Source organism: Hydra viridissima, unplaced genomic scaffold (genome assembly GCF_058129835.1).
Source record: "Hydra viridissima isolate aposymbiotic clone 2 unplaced genomic scaffold, HvirCarnegie_v1 scaffold_4, whole genome shotgun sequence".
Taxonomy (NCBI): domain Eukaryota; kingdom Metazoa; phylum Cnidaria; class Hydrozoa; order Anthoathecata; family Hydridae; genus Hydra; species Hydra viridissima.
Genome location: NW_028324303.1, coordinates 8,482,963 through 8,498,466, shown reverse-complemented (window position 1 = coordinate 8,498,466; position 15,504 = coordinate 8,482,963). Strand labels below are relative to the sequence as shown.

The following is a 15,504-nucleotide window of genomic DNA, read 5'->3' as shown; positions in this document are numbered from 1 at the left end:
GAAACAACTTTATACATACAATATAATCTTACTTCAAGTAATTTTTTTATCTTGCATCTTAATAAACTTTTTTATGCTATCAATAATTTTACAAAAAAAAAAAAAAATAAATAAAACACCATAAAAAAAGCCAACTAAAGATATCTTTTACATCCTTTAAATTTTAAATAAACCAGAATAATAAACAGAAAATTTCTCTCTATACTAAATAAGATATATTTACAAGAAATATGACGAAAATTCTACAAAAAAGTGAACTCAACTGTTAAATAATAAATGAACACAAAAACATTTTAACAAAAGAAAAAAAAAAGATGCAGAATTATACAAAGAAGATAAAATGATTAACATTGTGCTTTTAAATATAAGTTGAAACAATAAAAGAATACAATTGCAAAAAGAGAAAAAAATTTTGACTATATTTTAAACTTCTGTCAAAATTCAAACCAATGAAAAACAGTTTTATTTTCCTACAAAAACTTAATCTTTCTTGTTCTTTAAAAAGATGGCTTTTACTTTTTCAGGAATCTTGCTTTCAATTCTAAAGACGAGAAAAAAAAAAAAGAAAAAAAAAAGATTTTTTATAAAAAAAAACCTAACTTTCTTTCTCTGCAAATTGCTTTTACTCAAACTTTTTTTTCATACTTACCTCAATAAAACTTGCAAAATATTTTCAACTACCAGATTATAAATAATTTTGATTTCATTCTAAATTAAAAATGAAGTGAAAACATCTTACAACTAAATAAAAGGTTATGCTAAAATATTTTTTGTGCATAGTTCTACTCTTAAATTACAACTAGTAGATGAAAGAATCAAAAGTTATTATAGTCTATATTGAGATTAAATGTTATTTTATCTATGTTTTAGCTAACAAAGACTATCAATCTATTGTTTTGTAAATAAGAAATTTAACTTGTAATTGTTGTCAATACCTGTTTTTCTTCGTAAAGCTTTGGAATAGTAAAAAGAAGAGTGACACCTTTAACAAGAAAAAAAAATCATAATTTAAAAGAGTTGTTAGGCTACAAAGTAACAAACAACAAAAAACAAGTAGATAGAAATTTCATCTACCTTAACTTAAAAAATTCTTCTTTAAATTGATAGAATTGCTACTTTTTATTTTTCAAAGAATTGAAATATCAAAAAATAGCAGTTTTGTTAATTTAAAGATAAATTAATTATTAAAATGTAGCACACCCATCTTAAGTAAAGAAATCTTCTAAGTTCACCTTTAAAATATAGATAACATTGCCCATTTAGTAAACTGCACTAACATGTTGAAAGAGATTAAATCTTATGGTAAAAGATTTAGATAACTCTTGAAAATTAATTTATAAATAAATCAGGACAAAGAAAAAGTTCCTGTACAAAAGCATAATTTATATAAACTCTGTATGGTACTTTCTATAAATAAATACTGTTTTTTTTTTTTTTTTTTTTAAAGTAATCTTTTGTATTTTGTATAAAGTACAATTTAATCTAAAATATAAAAAAAAAAAAAAAAAAAAAAAAAAAAAAAAATTTTTTTTACTATTAATTTGTTTTAAACTAATTTGTCATTTGTTTAACATAATAATTTTGTTGTTTATACTTTTGTACAATAACTATTTCCTGTTTTATCACATACTTTAAAAAAAAAAAAGCATACCAAAGATAGTAATGGTTAAAAGGCTCAGAAATGATCCAATATATGATAAAAGCCATAAAAGTAATCCAAACTAAAAGAAAAAAGCCACTATATCAAAAAAAAGCAAATTCTTAATTTAGTACATTTTAAAAACTAATAATCTGATGTAACTATGTAAAGAAAAACTAACAAATAATTATTGCTGCAAGACCTCAATAAATAAATGAGTTCAAAAACTATATAAAGGAATTACTCAATTTAATCAAACTAAAAAGAATTAGTGAAGAAAAAATAAAGTCTTTTGATTAAAATAAATGAATGAAATCATTCCTTACCAACTGAATACATAGTACTAATTTTGCTAAAAACTATTTTGAAATTTACAACTTTGAAAATTTAATTTACAATAAGGGTAGATAAAGGAAGGTCTAAATATAAACATCAAAATACAGGCTGATGTTTTGCACAATAACTTTTATATTCATTGCTTATAACTTACTTTGATTGAATCCACAACATCTTTAATAAGAAACAGATGCTGAAATTTTCCAATTGACTTGTTTGCCAAAAAGCATAATTCTGTTGACCAATAGGCTACCTGAAAGTGTTAAATACTTTCACTGCTATGAACCAAAATAACTATATGAGTAGAGTTACAAGAAAAAAACGTTGCTAATAAATATAGAAATAAATGTTACTAACAGATTGCTCTGACAACTCAATTTTTTCTTCTAGAAGGTTTCTAAAAAAATTTGTTAAAATTTCAAATACTTATAGTTGCTATAAGCATTCAAAGATCATGCATTTTCTTAAAGAGAACTCACTTGAATGGATGTTCAGTTGAAGTTTTTTGGATTGCATTAATGACAGTGATTCCAATCCGATAAAGAAATGCAACAATTAACAAAGATAGTCCAAACACAGAAACCACTTGAATGACTGGGTAGAAGTACAATGACATGAGCAAGAACAAGATGCCAATAAATGTAACTGCACTTCTTTGTACATCATACCAGTAAATTAATTGAATGACTAAAACAAAATTAGACATAAGTACTCAGCTTGAAAAGAGGTTGGTATTCTATAGGATCAAACTTAAAACTAGTAAACACTAAGGGTCTGCATATCGCTATCGGTAAATCAGTATGAACCGATAACGATATGACACGATAACGACATCAAACGATATGAATTCGTCTATGAAACGATAACTTATCGTTTGAAACGATAACCAAACGATAACTTATTGTTTGAAACAATATTATCGGCTTTTTTTATCGGTTTATTGGAATACATAAAAATAACGAGAATACCGATATTTATCGGTATAATAACGATATTTTTTACAATATTCCAATTTATTATTTTTTTTAAATGCCAAATTTTAGTTCAAATATATAATAAATCTTCAAGTCGAGTCAAGATGTCGTTTTGCCTATCTTTACAGGTTTTACAAGTTAATCCTTCCCAATTGTATATATTATCTAGATGTCTAACTTCACAAGAATTCTGTAAAGAAAAAGTGAAGCAACACTGTTCTCCAAATTGACCCCCAGGTTGAAACTCTCCCCAATCCTGATTTTTTTACATTTAATCAATCATATGCATTAGTAAACACAATATATGTTGTCAAAAAAATCTGAACTAAGTGCTAAATATGTTACTTCCAAAATTGAAACGCATAATTTTTGGCTTTTTTTCTTCCAAAGCTTTAACAAAGTCAGCCATTATTGTGGTCAAAATAACCCATTAATATATATATAGATTAAAGTGCCTTTGATATACTCTCTAGCCAGTGTGTGTGTGTGTGTGTGTGTGTGTGTGTGTGTGTGTGTGTGTGTGTGTGTGTGTGTGTGTGTGTGTGTGTGTGTGTGTATGTGTGTTTGTGTGTGTATGTATGTATGTATGTATGTATGTATGTATGTATGTATGTATGTATATATATATATATATATTAACACACATACATATTGATATTATATAATATACTTCAGGTAGAATAATGTATTTGATAGAAAATAATGTATTTCAGGTAAATAGGAGTACTATTAGGCGAACCTCTGATATGTATCCACAAATAATTAGCCAGGGTCAAATACTTTAAATGTAGCTGAAAAAATCTGTGGACTCTGCTATTTGAATCTTAGTATAGATTGTTTATGTTTATGATTTTATAATTTAAAAATAAGGTTAAAATAAGATCAGTTAAAACATTTTTTCTCTTTATGCTAATTTATAGCTTGATTCAATATATTTTTTATTGTTTTTACTTATTTCCAAAACTGTTTTAAAATTTTTACTATTAATTTTAGAGGAGTTTCTCATGGTTGTTGCAAAAGTAAAGCTGTAACCAATATAGTAGATATTAGTGAATCACTTGGAGATAAACATGCAGAACAAGTAGCATCTGGATTGTTAAAGCATAAAATGGGGAGTGAAAGCATTGTAAGTGTAGAGCAGTTCAAGATGTCTACAGGTGGAAATCTTTTCTCTGTTACAGTTGGAGTAAATGAAATTAAGTCAAAAAGAAAAAAGTTATTATTGTTTTCTATCCAAAAATTCATTATTCTTCCTTTGAAATATATGAAGATTCTGGTGTCAAGCAATGCTATATTCTTGCCATTGTGGAGATGGTCTTAGAGGATAATGGCAACCTCCAAAAATTATTGGCACTTCTTCAACTTGAAGAAGTAAACTTCAGTATGGCATTTAACCTAAAGTGTGCAAATAGTGTTTTTAGAACTTTCAAGCCACTCTGGTAAATATGCCTGCCTGTATTGTGAAGGAGAATGCTCCCTTCAAGCAGGGAAACTAAGAACGTTGGGCTCTATAGACTTATGTTATGACCAATATGTATATGGTGGAAAAAAAAAAGATTGAAAATGCAGGAATACAAAAATGTAATAAATCCTCGTTTCATTTACTTAAAAGAAGATCAAGAAACTTTTCTTGAACACATTGTTCCTCCACCTGAGCTTCACATTATGATGGGAGTTGTGGATAAACTTTGTACTTTGCTTTAATAAGCTTGGCCAGCTTTTCAAAGCTGGTTGAAAACACATTACATATTAATGAGAGGGTATCATGGTGTAGGTTTAGATGGAAACAATGATAATCGATTTATGCCCCTGTTAGATATTTTGGAGAAGGATGTGACCTTAACTGCAGCAATCAATATTTTACCAATAATGAATAGCAGCAATCAATATTTTACCAATATTTTACCAATAATGACTTGACAGTTTCATGGAAAATACATATTTTAGTGTATCACATTCTCACCTTTGTAGATTGCAATAATATTAGCTTAGGTAGCTATGAAAAGACTTGGATGAACTATAAAAGAAACATAGGACAAAAAGCTATGGAGAGCTAAAATCTGCTGTGGTAAATTTTAATTTAAACAAGCATTAACTTAAATATCATTTGTGATACAAATGTATTTATATTATTATTTTTTTTGTAAATGAAATAAATAAATATTAATGGGTTATTTTGACTACAATAATAGCTGACTTTGTTAAAACTTTGGAAGAAAAAAAGCCAAAAATTATGCGTTTCAATTTTGGAAGTAACATATTTAGCACTTAGTTCAGATTTTTTTGACAACATATATTGTGTTTACTAATGCATATGATTGATTAAATGTAAAAAAAATCAGGATTGGGGAGAGTTTCAACCTGGGGGTCAATTTGGAGAACAGTGTTGCTTCACTTTTTCTTTACAGAATTCTTGTGAAGTTAGACATCTAGATAATATATACAATTGGGAAGGATTAACTTGTAAAACCCGTAAAGATAGGCAAAACGACATCTTGACTCGACTTGAAGATTTATTATATATTTGAACTAAAATTTGGCATTAAAAAAAAAAAAAATTGGAATATTGTAAAAAATATCGTTATTATACCGATAAATATCGGTATTCTCGTTATTTTTATGTATTCTGATAAACCAATAAAAAAGCTGATAATATCGTTTCAAACAATAAGTTATCGTTTGGTTATCGTTTCAAACAATAACTAAACCGATATTATTGTTTCATAGACAAACTCATATCGTTTGATATCGTTATCGTGTCATATCATTATCGGTTCAAAATAATAATGATATGCAGACCCTTAGTAAACACATCCATATTTGGTGACATTGGGTGTAGAGTGGAAAATAATAGGCAGTCTACAACTGACTGAATTGACCAAAAATTACTAATTTGATCTATCAAAATGAATTCTTGACGGTTTTACTGGTTAACCAGTTAAAAAAAAAATCACAGTTTTTGAAATTTAGGTATTAGATATTTCTAATCCCTATGTTTCAGATATTTCAGATATTTCAGATATTAGATATTTCAAGTACATCTACAAGCTCATACTATGGAATTATTACATTACCTGAACATTATGGCCAAGCTAACTACGCTTTGGCTTTTATGCTTGGAGAAATATCTACAAGGTAGAAACAAACTGTTGCATATTATTATAGTGGAAGTTCTGTTAATGGAGGTGTTTTAGGGCCTGTTTATATAGAAAGCGAGCCAGCCCGTTTGCCAAGCCAGCCCGCTTTCCATATAAACAGGCCCTTAAAAAACATTGTCCTATTTATAATAAATTACATTGAAGAATTAGGATTAAAAATTAATAGTGTTACTTCTGATATGGATGCCATCAACCAGGCAGTGTGGAGATATTTTATTATTAGCTGTACTAAAAGTGCTATTATTTCCAGTTCAATCAAACACCCGTGTGGCCCAATTCATACTGCTGATTTTTAACAGATGTGCCACATTTATTAAAGAATATAAGATCTTATGTAACAAACATTTCACAAAGATTCAAGAAAAATATAAACTTCAATCACCAATTACAGATTCAAAACACCTTAACAAGCTTGACTTTCAAGAAGGTATGGACTTGAAGTTTGCTTATAAACTCACATCTGAGCAGTACAAACTCACATCTGAAAGTATCAAGAGCAACATCTGTAATAAATCATTATATAAGTTGTGGATTAAAACTTATTAGAAATGAAAAAACATTTGCTCACAAATAATGCTCACAACTGCTTGCTTTTTAGGAATTGTTGATAAATTGTTTACCATAATGACCATACAAAACCCTGCAATAGCTTTTAGCATGAAAAATAACAAATTTTACAATGAAACATTAACTTTTTAAAGTGACATCATAAAAATATTCCGTGGTATACAAGTATTAAGCCAAAGTGGAAAAATAAGGTGGAAACTTATTCAATCTGGTATTATATTATTAACAACATCAGTTATTAAATTGCAAAACATGTTTCTTCTAGAAAAAGTTTGATTCTCTAATGACATAACGATTTACCCAGGACTGTTTAGAGAATCTTTTACATGCAAAACAAGTAATTCCTACAGCTCTTCAATTAAAAAATAACTTGAAACTTATTTGCGTTGCCCAGTTGTTAAAAAAATCCTCAAAGGGCAGTAATGATATAGATGACTATCAATTCTTATCAGGTTTTCTTGACATAGTTAATAGTAAGGGACTTAAGCCACAGTAGAAAGAGCGAATTGTGTTACTCAAAAATTGGGATAAAACTCCAACTTAATCTCAAGTAATGCTTAGCAAAATTGTTTAATAATGTAGGGTACATAATTTCTAGAGATAAAAAATTGGCACAATTGGTTTTGAATCTCTAAGTTCTAAAAATAGAGTAAATACTGATTATACAGAGTTTGTTACAGACAAAGAGCACAAAGTGGGAAGTTTTTTTTTTTTTTGCTAATAAAACCACATTTGCATTTTTTTTACAAATGGAGTTAATAGGTAGATCATTTGAGCCATACCTTGTTTCCCAAAAGAATTGTAATGCTATGTTTTTAGAGGAAATTAATTCTGAATAACAAATTAAAAGTTTAGCTCTGTATCCTAATTGTCATTAAGTTAAATGCAAGCTAGAAAACAGGTTTATAAAATTCAGACTTAAAAAATTTAGCATTAAAAAAAAAAAGCATTATGTAAAAAGGAAAGAAGTAAAAAAAATTCTTGTGAACTTAGCAGCAAGAGCATGACAATGCATGCATTGACATTAAAGGTTTAGCTTCAACTAAAGAGCTCATTTAAAAAGTAAAAATTTTGTGAAGTTTGTGACTTATAAATTACATTTAATTTTTGCTGTTTTTTTTTTTTAATAATTTTGAAAAAAAAAAACATAAAAAGTTTAATTTTTAAAAACAAATTTTTGTTTAAAACATTGTATTTCATTTTTTTTATTATGTGTTTTTATGTTTTAATTATTTTTACTTGAATTCATTTGCTAGTTTGGCAAAAACATGGCCACCGTTTTTTGTATGTCCGCTCTGAGTATATAGGTTCTCTAGATATTTGTAATACCTAAACTTCAAAAACTAAGACTTTCTTTTTAAGTTGGTCAACCAGCAAGAATTTTTTATTTTGATAGGTCAAATTAGCAATTTATGGAGGATGCATTTCAGTAGTACATAGTAAACTTTTGTAACATCGTTCAAATATTGGAAAAGCATCTAAAAAATTTGTGTAGTTTGCAAAATCCTAGTTTAGTTTGCTTCATTCACCCATTTATCTTTCTGCTATATTACTCATTTGTGCATATTTTCTAAATAGCTCTTTAAAGAAAGTTTACGAAGAAGAATATATCTAAATTCAGCCTTTTCTAAAATCAACTTAGTCATTAAGTTATTGGGTTACTTTTAAATGACTTAGCATAAAAATAAAATCTCATAAATATGATCGAATAAATAAAAATGTGTATAACTTTTTTTTCAATTAAATGAAAAACTCTATGCCCATGAGTCTTGAAAGCTTTTGCTTAAAAATGATGTAAAATTTTTTTTAAATTAAAACTAAGTAATGTAAGTTAGTTATTTTTCATAGAATAAAATCTTTTTTTTTTTTTCAAAGGTAAAAATTAACACAGCAAAATATTTTTCTAATTGATTTTCTAAAAATAACTGACCATTTAGTTTTATTATCAGACAGTTAAATTGACCAGATACCTTAATTTTCCACTTGCTTAAAATAAGCAAAATTATATTTTTCAACTTTTCTTAAGATATGAAGGATTATCTTTGAACATATATGATTTGTTATCAATAAAAACACTTAAAAACTTGATGCATAGTTATTTAAAAAACCTTTAGAAATATATTTTACACATTATATCTTTAAATACATTTTGATGTGTCCTGAAACATTATTGCAAGAGTTTGGCTCAAATAGTGAATATAATAATTTACAAAATGAAATGACAATAATAGATTGAAAAATAGATTAACATCTTACTGGATATATTCAAGTTTTCCTTTATCCACAAACCAAGGGGACTTTTCAAGTGTAATTCTGAATGATGAAAATTTTAAAAACAAATCTTAAACAAAAGTAGTATAACTTATAAAAATCCTTTTACTCTAAAATATTACAGATTCAAAAAATACTTTTAAAATCAGCAACATAAATATTTTTTTAACTATCAAAAATTTAGTTTATGGATCTTACAATATATATATATATATTTGCTTTTTATATACATATGTATTTGCTTTTTATATATATATATATATATATTTGTTTTTTATAAATATATTTATATATATTTGCTTTTTTGACAATTAACATTTTCATTTACTACACTAACATAAAGAAAAGTTCAAACTTTAATAATTAAGCAAGAAATAGCATCTAGGATGTGTCTGATTGTTTTAGAAATACACCCTATAAGCAAATTTATCTGGTTTATAAATAAATACCTTTAGTTTGCTTGGATTTTTCTGTTTCAGAAGTATCTTCATGAGATTTAATCTTATCTGGTGTTACATTGTGATTTTCAATATTTTTGGTTCTTGCCATTGTATCAATATTTGTAGTTTCAGGGAGAAGATTAGATGAGGAATCCAATAATTGTTCTTGGCTGTTGTTTGAACTCGAGACATCATCAGAACTAATGATATCAAAGTGCTCTTTGGGTGCTGATAGTAATTTTGAAACAAACAACTCATTGTCATCTGTCTGTCCGGTATTCGGTATGGCAGATTGCAGCTCGTTAATTTCTTTTTCTGTTGGATTATTGTAATCTGTTGGAGAGGATATGTAGTGCTCTTGAACATCACTCATTTTAACTTATCTTTCCAAAATTTTCAAAAAACCACAATTATTCAAAACGCTAACTTTTGATATGACCGTTCGTTTAAAATATTTTAAGACCGGGTACAAAGTACAAGTGATAAAGCAAAGTTGAAATTTTAAACAAAGGGTTCAAAACAAAGCTTTATTACTCGCTCCCAGATTCTAGACTTAAAACAGACAGGCTAAAAAAATTTTTAAAGCTATTTTAAAATGTCTTTGTAAGTCTTTTAAGAAAATAAAAGTTTGCTTGAGGTGTATGATATACCAGCTAAATTCTTTGGGTTTTAACTAATATAAAACTGGAAATAGGTTTTAAAAAAAATTTGATAAAATATTAATTAAAATTACAAAAAGCCGTTTTTTTTGAAACCCTTTGTTTTTATGTTTTTGAAATTTAGTTCACATACCCTTCATGTCATGAATAATAATTTATGATAAGAAGGTTGGGGCGTGTTTACGGGGCCTGTTCCGCACACCCAACCCCACCCACCCTAAAAACAGTCTAGCGAACTATTTCTTAGTATATGGGATTAGTTATTATTCACTAAAGTTTAAAAGATTTTGCACAGAATGTAAGTTCTTTACTTTGTAGCTATTAACGAGTGCAAACTCGTACAAAAGTAGTAGGAATGAGTTTTCAAGTAAAACCCTTCTGTTAGAAATACTGTTAGTTTGTTGCTTCAACAAAAGTTCCTTCAATTTTTCTTTATTCATTCTCAGAATCAACTGCTCTATTCAAAAGTACCGAGCAATCGTGATTGTTGAGTTTGAGCAATTTATTTTATAAAAAAGTGATTTGCTTTTTTTAGTGAATTGAAGCAGAAATATACTTCAGACGTTAACTATAAGTAAAAATGTACTTTCCTTGCGAAAACGTTATAGTATGCATAATCTTATCTGGAACAGTATTATTACTAATGTATTAAAAAAATCTTTGCTTTACATACAATCTGTTAATCGGAGGAAAACCTCAGTTAATGCATTTGAGAAAAACTTTATAGGCTCAGAAATCTCTTGATCAAGTTATTTAAGAATCAACCAAAGTCTTATGAAAATTATCTTGAGAAAAAAGAGAAGAAAAAAAATCTCAGTTGCTCCATTCAAAAATTTTGTTAACAGTTTACTTTTAACATTAACTGACAAAACATAAGTAGACGGGTAAAAAATGTGGTAATTCATAAGGTAGAACAAATAGGTAGGACTGGTAGAAGAAATCTTTCAGACTTTTAACACAGTGTATTGAAATAATGATCTGTTTGAGAAGATTTTTTATGACGGACTTCTTTTAATAATCTGATTATATGAAGATTTTGGCATCAATCTTTTCTTCATAGTAATTACAAAATGATCCGAGTATAAGTGAAACAGTTTAATTAAAGCTCCACTATTGAACATATCTAGGCAAGGGAAGAGAATGTTACAAGTTTTGAAAAATGTTACACACATTAATATTAAATGAAGTACTCCCAGTTAACAACTGGGTTTCAGCTGGGATTACTACCTGGGTACTGTCGTGATTTTTTCAGCGGGATGCAACTGGGTAATCTCATCTGGGAAGCATATATTTTTTTCTTATAACGTCCAATTTTTATAACGCTCACTTTCTCATAACACCCACTTTCTTAATTAAAAGAATTTTTCGTCAAATTTGGAATTACTTTTTTGATTAAAAAAAAATTTATTTTATCAAAAAAGTGGCACATTTTTCCATTCAACGTTTTTTTCATTTAACGAAAACTAAAGTATTATATAATATTTGTAAAGTTGAACAAGATTAGTTTAAGGGTAATAAAATGTATTAGGCGCATGAGTATTTGGTCTGACATTTTTAATTTTTATGAATAAATTTAAAAATAGGTTTGGATTTCAAAGCATTTTTTAGTCAAAAAAAAAAGAAAAAAAAATCATTATTGTACAATAATCACTTAAAAACTTTTTGACATTGGTGTTATTTTTTTATTCATATACAACTGCCACCATTGCATCCATTTTAACCCAACAAATTTAGATCATAAATATCTACCGATAAAATTATTGCGAATTATTCCATATATCCTCTTTCTTTTTTTTTGTGCATATATAAAGATTAATTATAATGCCCTTTTACACTTTCCATTAAATTTTTGATATAAAGAAATACACTTAACCGCAAAATTAACGCACCACATACATTTCGATTTTTAATTGTCATCAATATTATCATATACTTTGACAAACATGTTAAAAATAGAATACATGAACAAAATTATTTCAATGATAATAATAAAATTGACTTTGAGGATGGTGAAAAAAAAAAACTAAAACCAAAAATATGATTTAACAAAATAAAGTAAAATCATTATTATTGCTATGCACACTAATACAGCTTAAATTGAAACATTTTTGACTGATCAATATCTAGTGTTACCACCTCTTCATGTTATTACAGCCTGACAACGACGTTGCATACTTTCAATTAAAGATCTAATTGTTTCTTGAGGGATATCTTCCCACACTCGGATAAGACTTTGTCGCAGGTTGTCTAGGCTGCTAGGTGGTGGATGTTTCTAACACGGCATCCAATTATTTTTAAAAGATTCTCTATTGGGTTCATATCTGGACTGTAAGCTGGCCATTCCAAAATTTGAATATTAACATTATACACGTATTTAGTAACAATATGTGCTGTATGTGGTCTAGCATTATCCTGCAGAACCCACCCAACATGAGACGACTTTAAGACGAATGTAACTTATCTTTAACTCGTCTTGACGTCTGCAACTAGTTAAAGACGTGTTTATGACGGCTTTTCCACACCTCATTAAGACGTCTTCCGACAACCAGTTTAAGACGTCCGCAAGACATCTTAACAAGACGGCTTACAGAATAACCAGTTTAAGACCTCCGTAAGACACCTGAACAAGATGTCTGTCGGAATAACCAGTTTAAGATGTCCGTAAGATATCTTAACAAGACGTCTTTCGGAATAACCATTTTAAGACGTCTTTAACACATCTTAATAAGACGTCTGTTGCAACAACCAGTTTATGACGTCTTTTGGAATAACCAGTTTAAGATGTCTTTCAGAATAACCATTTTAAGACGTCTTAAACTTATCTTAACAAGAAATCTGTCAGAATAACCAGTTTAAGACGTCCGTAAGACATCTTAACGAGACAGTTGTCAGAACAACCAGTTTAAGACCTCTGTTCGAATAACCAGCTTAAGATATCTTTCAGAATAACCAGTTTAAGACGTCTTTAGCTTATCTTAACAAGACGTCTATCGGTACAGCCAGGTTAAGACGTCCGTAAGACATCTTAACAAGACGTCTATCGAAACAACCAGTTTAAGACTTTCGTAAGACATCTTAACAAGACGTCTTTCGGAATAAAGAGTTTAAGACATCTTTCGGAATAAACAATTTAAGACGTCTTTCGGAATAACTAGTTTAAGATGTCTTTAATCATGGACGTTTCCCACCCAACAACAAGTCGTCTTAAAGAAAAATTTAAGACGACTTGAAATTGGTATTAAAGATGTCTTAGATTGGTCTCAAATGAAACACTGTAAGTCGTCTTATTTAAAACGTCTTAAAGTTGTCATATTTAACATCTATTAACGACGGCTTAAAAAGATGTGTGTAATATATATATATATATATATATATATATATATATATTACACACGTCTTTTTAAGCCGTGTTTCATTTGAGACCAGTTTAAGCCGTCTTTAATACGTGTTAAATCAGGCAACTTTAAGACGTTTTAGAAAAGACGACTTACTGTGTTTCATTTGAGACCAGTTTAAGACAACTTTAAGATGTCTTAAATATGGCAACTTTAAGACGTCTTAGATAAGACGACTTACTGTGTTTCATTTGAGACCTGTTTAAGACATCTTTAAGACCAATTTCAAGACGTCTTAATTTTGTCTTTAAGACGACTTGTTGTTGGGTGGGCATGTACTCTTTTTTTATGGATGCTGTGAAGTATTTTTCAATAGTAAATCATGTCTCTTTTTTCAGTTATTGTATTTGGATAGTTCATATACTCACACCTTTCTATTTTCTGTCACCACCTTCCAGTCTCCTTCTAATACAATATATATATATTTATGTTGTATTGGCAGGAGACTGAAAGGTAATATATATATATATATATATATATATATATATATATATATATATATATATATATATATATATATATATATATATAAACACACACACACACACACACACACACACACACACACACACACACACGTCTTTATAAGCCGTCATTAATACGTGTTAAATAAGATAATATTAAGACGTTTTAGTTAAGACGACTTACTTTGAGACTTTCATTTGAGACCAGTTTAAGCCGTCTTTAATGCGTGTTAAATAAGACAACTTTAAGACGTTTTTAATAAGACGACTTACTGTGTTTCATTTGAGACCAGTTTAAGACATTTTTAAGACCAATTTGAAGACGTCTTCAATTTGTCTTTAAGACGACTTGTTGTTGGGTGGGAAGAAGGAATCCATCTCCAATGTACGGTGCAAAAGTTACCACAAAAAGTTCTAAAGTGTCTGCTATGTATCGTTCAGAAGTCAGACGTTCAACATCAACTATAAAAAGCTCTGTGCGAATTATTAAAGATATTTCGCCCCTTACCATCAATGAGCCGCCTCCATATAGGAGGTTTATTTACAACAAAACATGCTACTTATGAAAAGCTGCGATAATTTCGAAATTAAATTAGGGACATCAAATAAAACCTACCAAAGACTTAACAATAAACATTATTATCATCACAAAAGACAATATTGACATAAAGCAGTGACTACTTTTAATATTTAGCAGTACTTTTTTTTTTTAACTACTTTTAACATTAAAGCAGTAACTACTTTTAACATTTTACAAGGTAAGCTATTAATATTGGATCAAATCAACCAACATTTGATATATTATTTTTATTAAATGCAGTATCACATTACTCTTCTCCAATTTCACTTAAAGTTCTTTCACTATATTTCTTTCTTATTCTACTAGCTCATATGGTATACATATCCACCTTAATTTATTATACTCGCATATTCACCTGCATATTTACATTCTTTATAATGATTTTTAGCTTAAAGGTGAATACAGAACCCTTTTGTTGGCTCAAACATGACTGACCCTGACTCAAACATTCTCAACGTTGTGTTGTTTCACCATGCTCGCATCTATTATGATATTTTTTCTACTTTATAATCTCTGCCAGTAATACGCGTCTTTAACTCTTTTCCACATTTTACAAATTAATCTGTTTCTTTATTCTTTTTACATCTTGTGCATTTTCTTTCCGTTTATTATGCATCAGAAATTTCTAAAATAATTTTTTTCATTTCTCACAATAATTAATGTTATTTATCAAAAATAATAAATTATATCAAAAACCACTAAATTTTCTTAAAGTTTCCTGCCGCACTTTATGGGTGAAATTAAAACATCTCCATCTTATATCGCCATGTTTACATACACAAGTCACATTTTTTCCATCTTAGTTCTTTATGTTGGCATATTCTATCCTTTTCACATTTTTTACAGTAGCCTCTAAACTTAAGGTAAATGCAAAATGGACTTGTAATCCATTTTGCATTTACCTTAAAGTTAGCTAACTACTTATACCTTAAAGTCACCTTAAAGCTCAAATCTTCTTCAGATTTTTTATTTCTTACATACTTAGATTTATTAATTTTTATATTTGCTATTTATCTTGTAC

General features: G+C 28.2%; 2 protein-coding genes and 1 pseudogene across 2 annotated transcripts in view; 1 reads left to right on the top strand and 2 right to left on the bottom strand.

Moving 5' to 3' along the window:
* The window catches only part of LOC145183707 (uncharacterized), a 59,468-nt gene that overhangs the window by 16,947 nt on the left and 27,017 nt on the right, over window positions 1-15,504 (bottom strand). The gene's annotated exons all lie outside the window — the stretch shown is intronic.
* On the bottom strand, window positions 9-9,874 carry LOC145183680 (reticulon-1-A-like). Its single transcript, XM_090086172.1, has 9 exons — window positions 9,395-9,874; window positions 8,931-8,987; window positions 2,455-2,662; window positions 2,333-2,372; window positions 2,130-2,228; window positions 1,652-1,721; window positions 936-982; window positions 650-708; window positions 9-541 (listed from the first exon to the last, which is right to left on the bottom strand). The coding sequence occupies exons 1-9, from the start codon at window positions 9,756-9,758 to the stop codon at window positions 481-483; spliced, it is 1,005 nt and encodes a 334-aa protein (XP_089942298.1). The 5' UTR covers window positions 9,759-9,874; the 3' UTR covers window positions 9-480.
* Window positions 6,537-7,309, top strand: LOC149889706 (uncharacterized; annotated as a pseudogene).

Coding starts and splice junctions, on each gene's coding strand:
- LOC145183680 (XM_090086172.1), bottom strand. CDS start 9,758: ATGAGTGATGTTCAAGAGCACTACATATCCTCTCCAACAGATTACAAT. Junction 2,373..2,454: donor TCAACTGAACATCCATTCAA/GTGAGTTCTCTT, acceptor AAATTTTTTTAG/AAACCTTCTAGAAGAAAAAA. Junction 983..1,651: donor TTTAACCATTACTATCTTTG/GTATGCTTTTTT, acceptor TTCTTGTTAAAG/GTGTCACTCTTCTTTTTACT.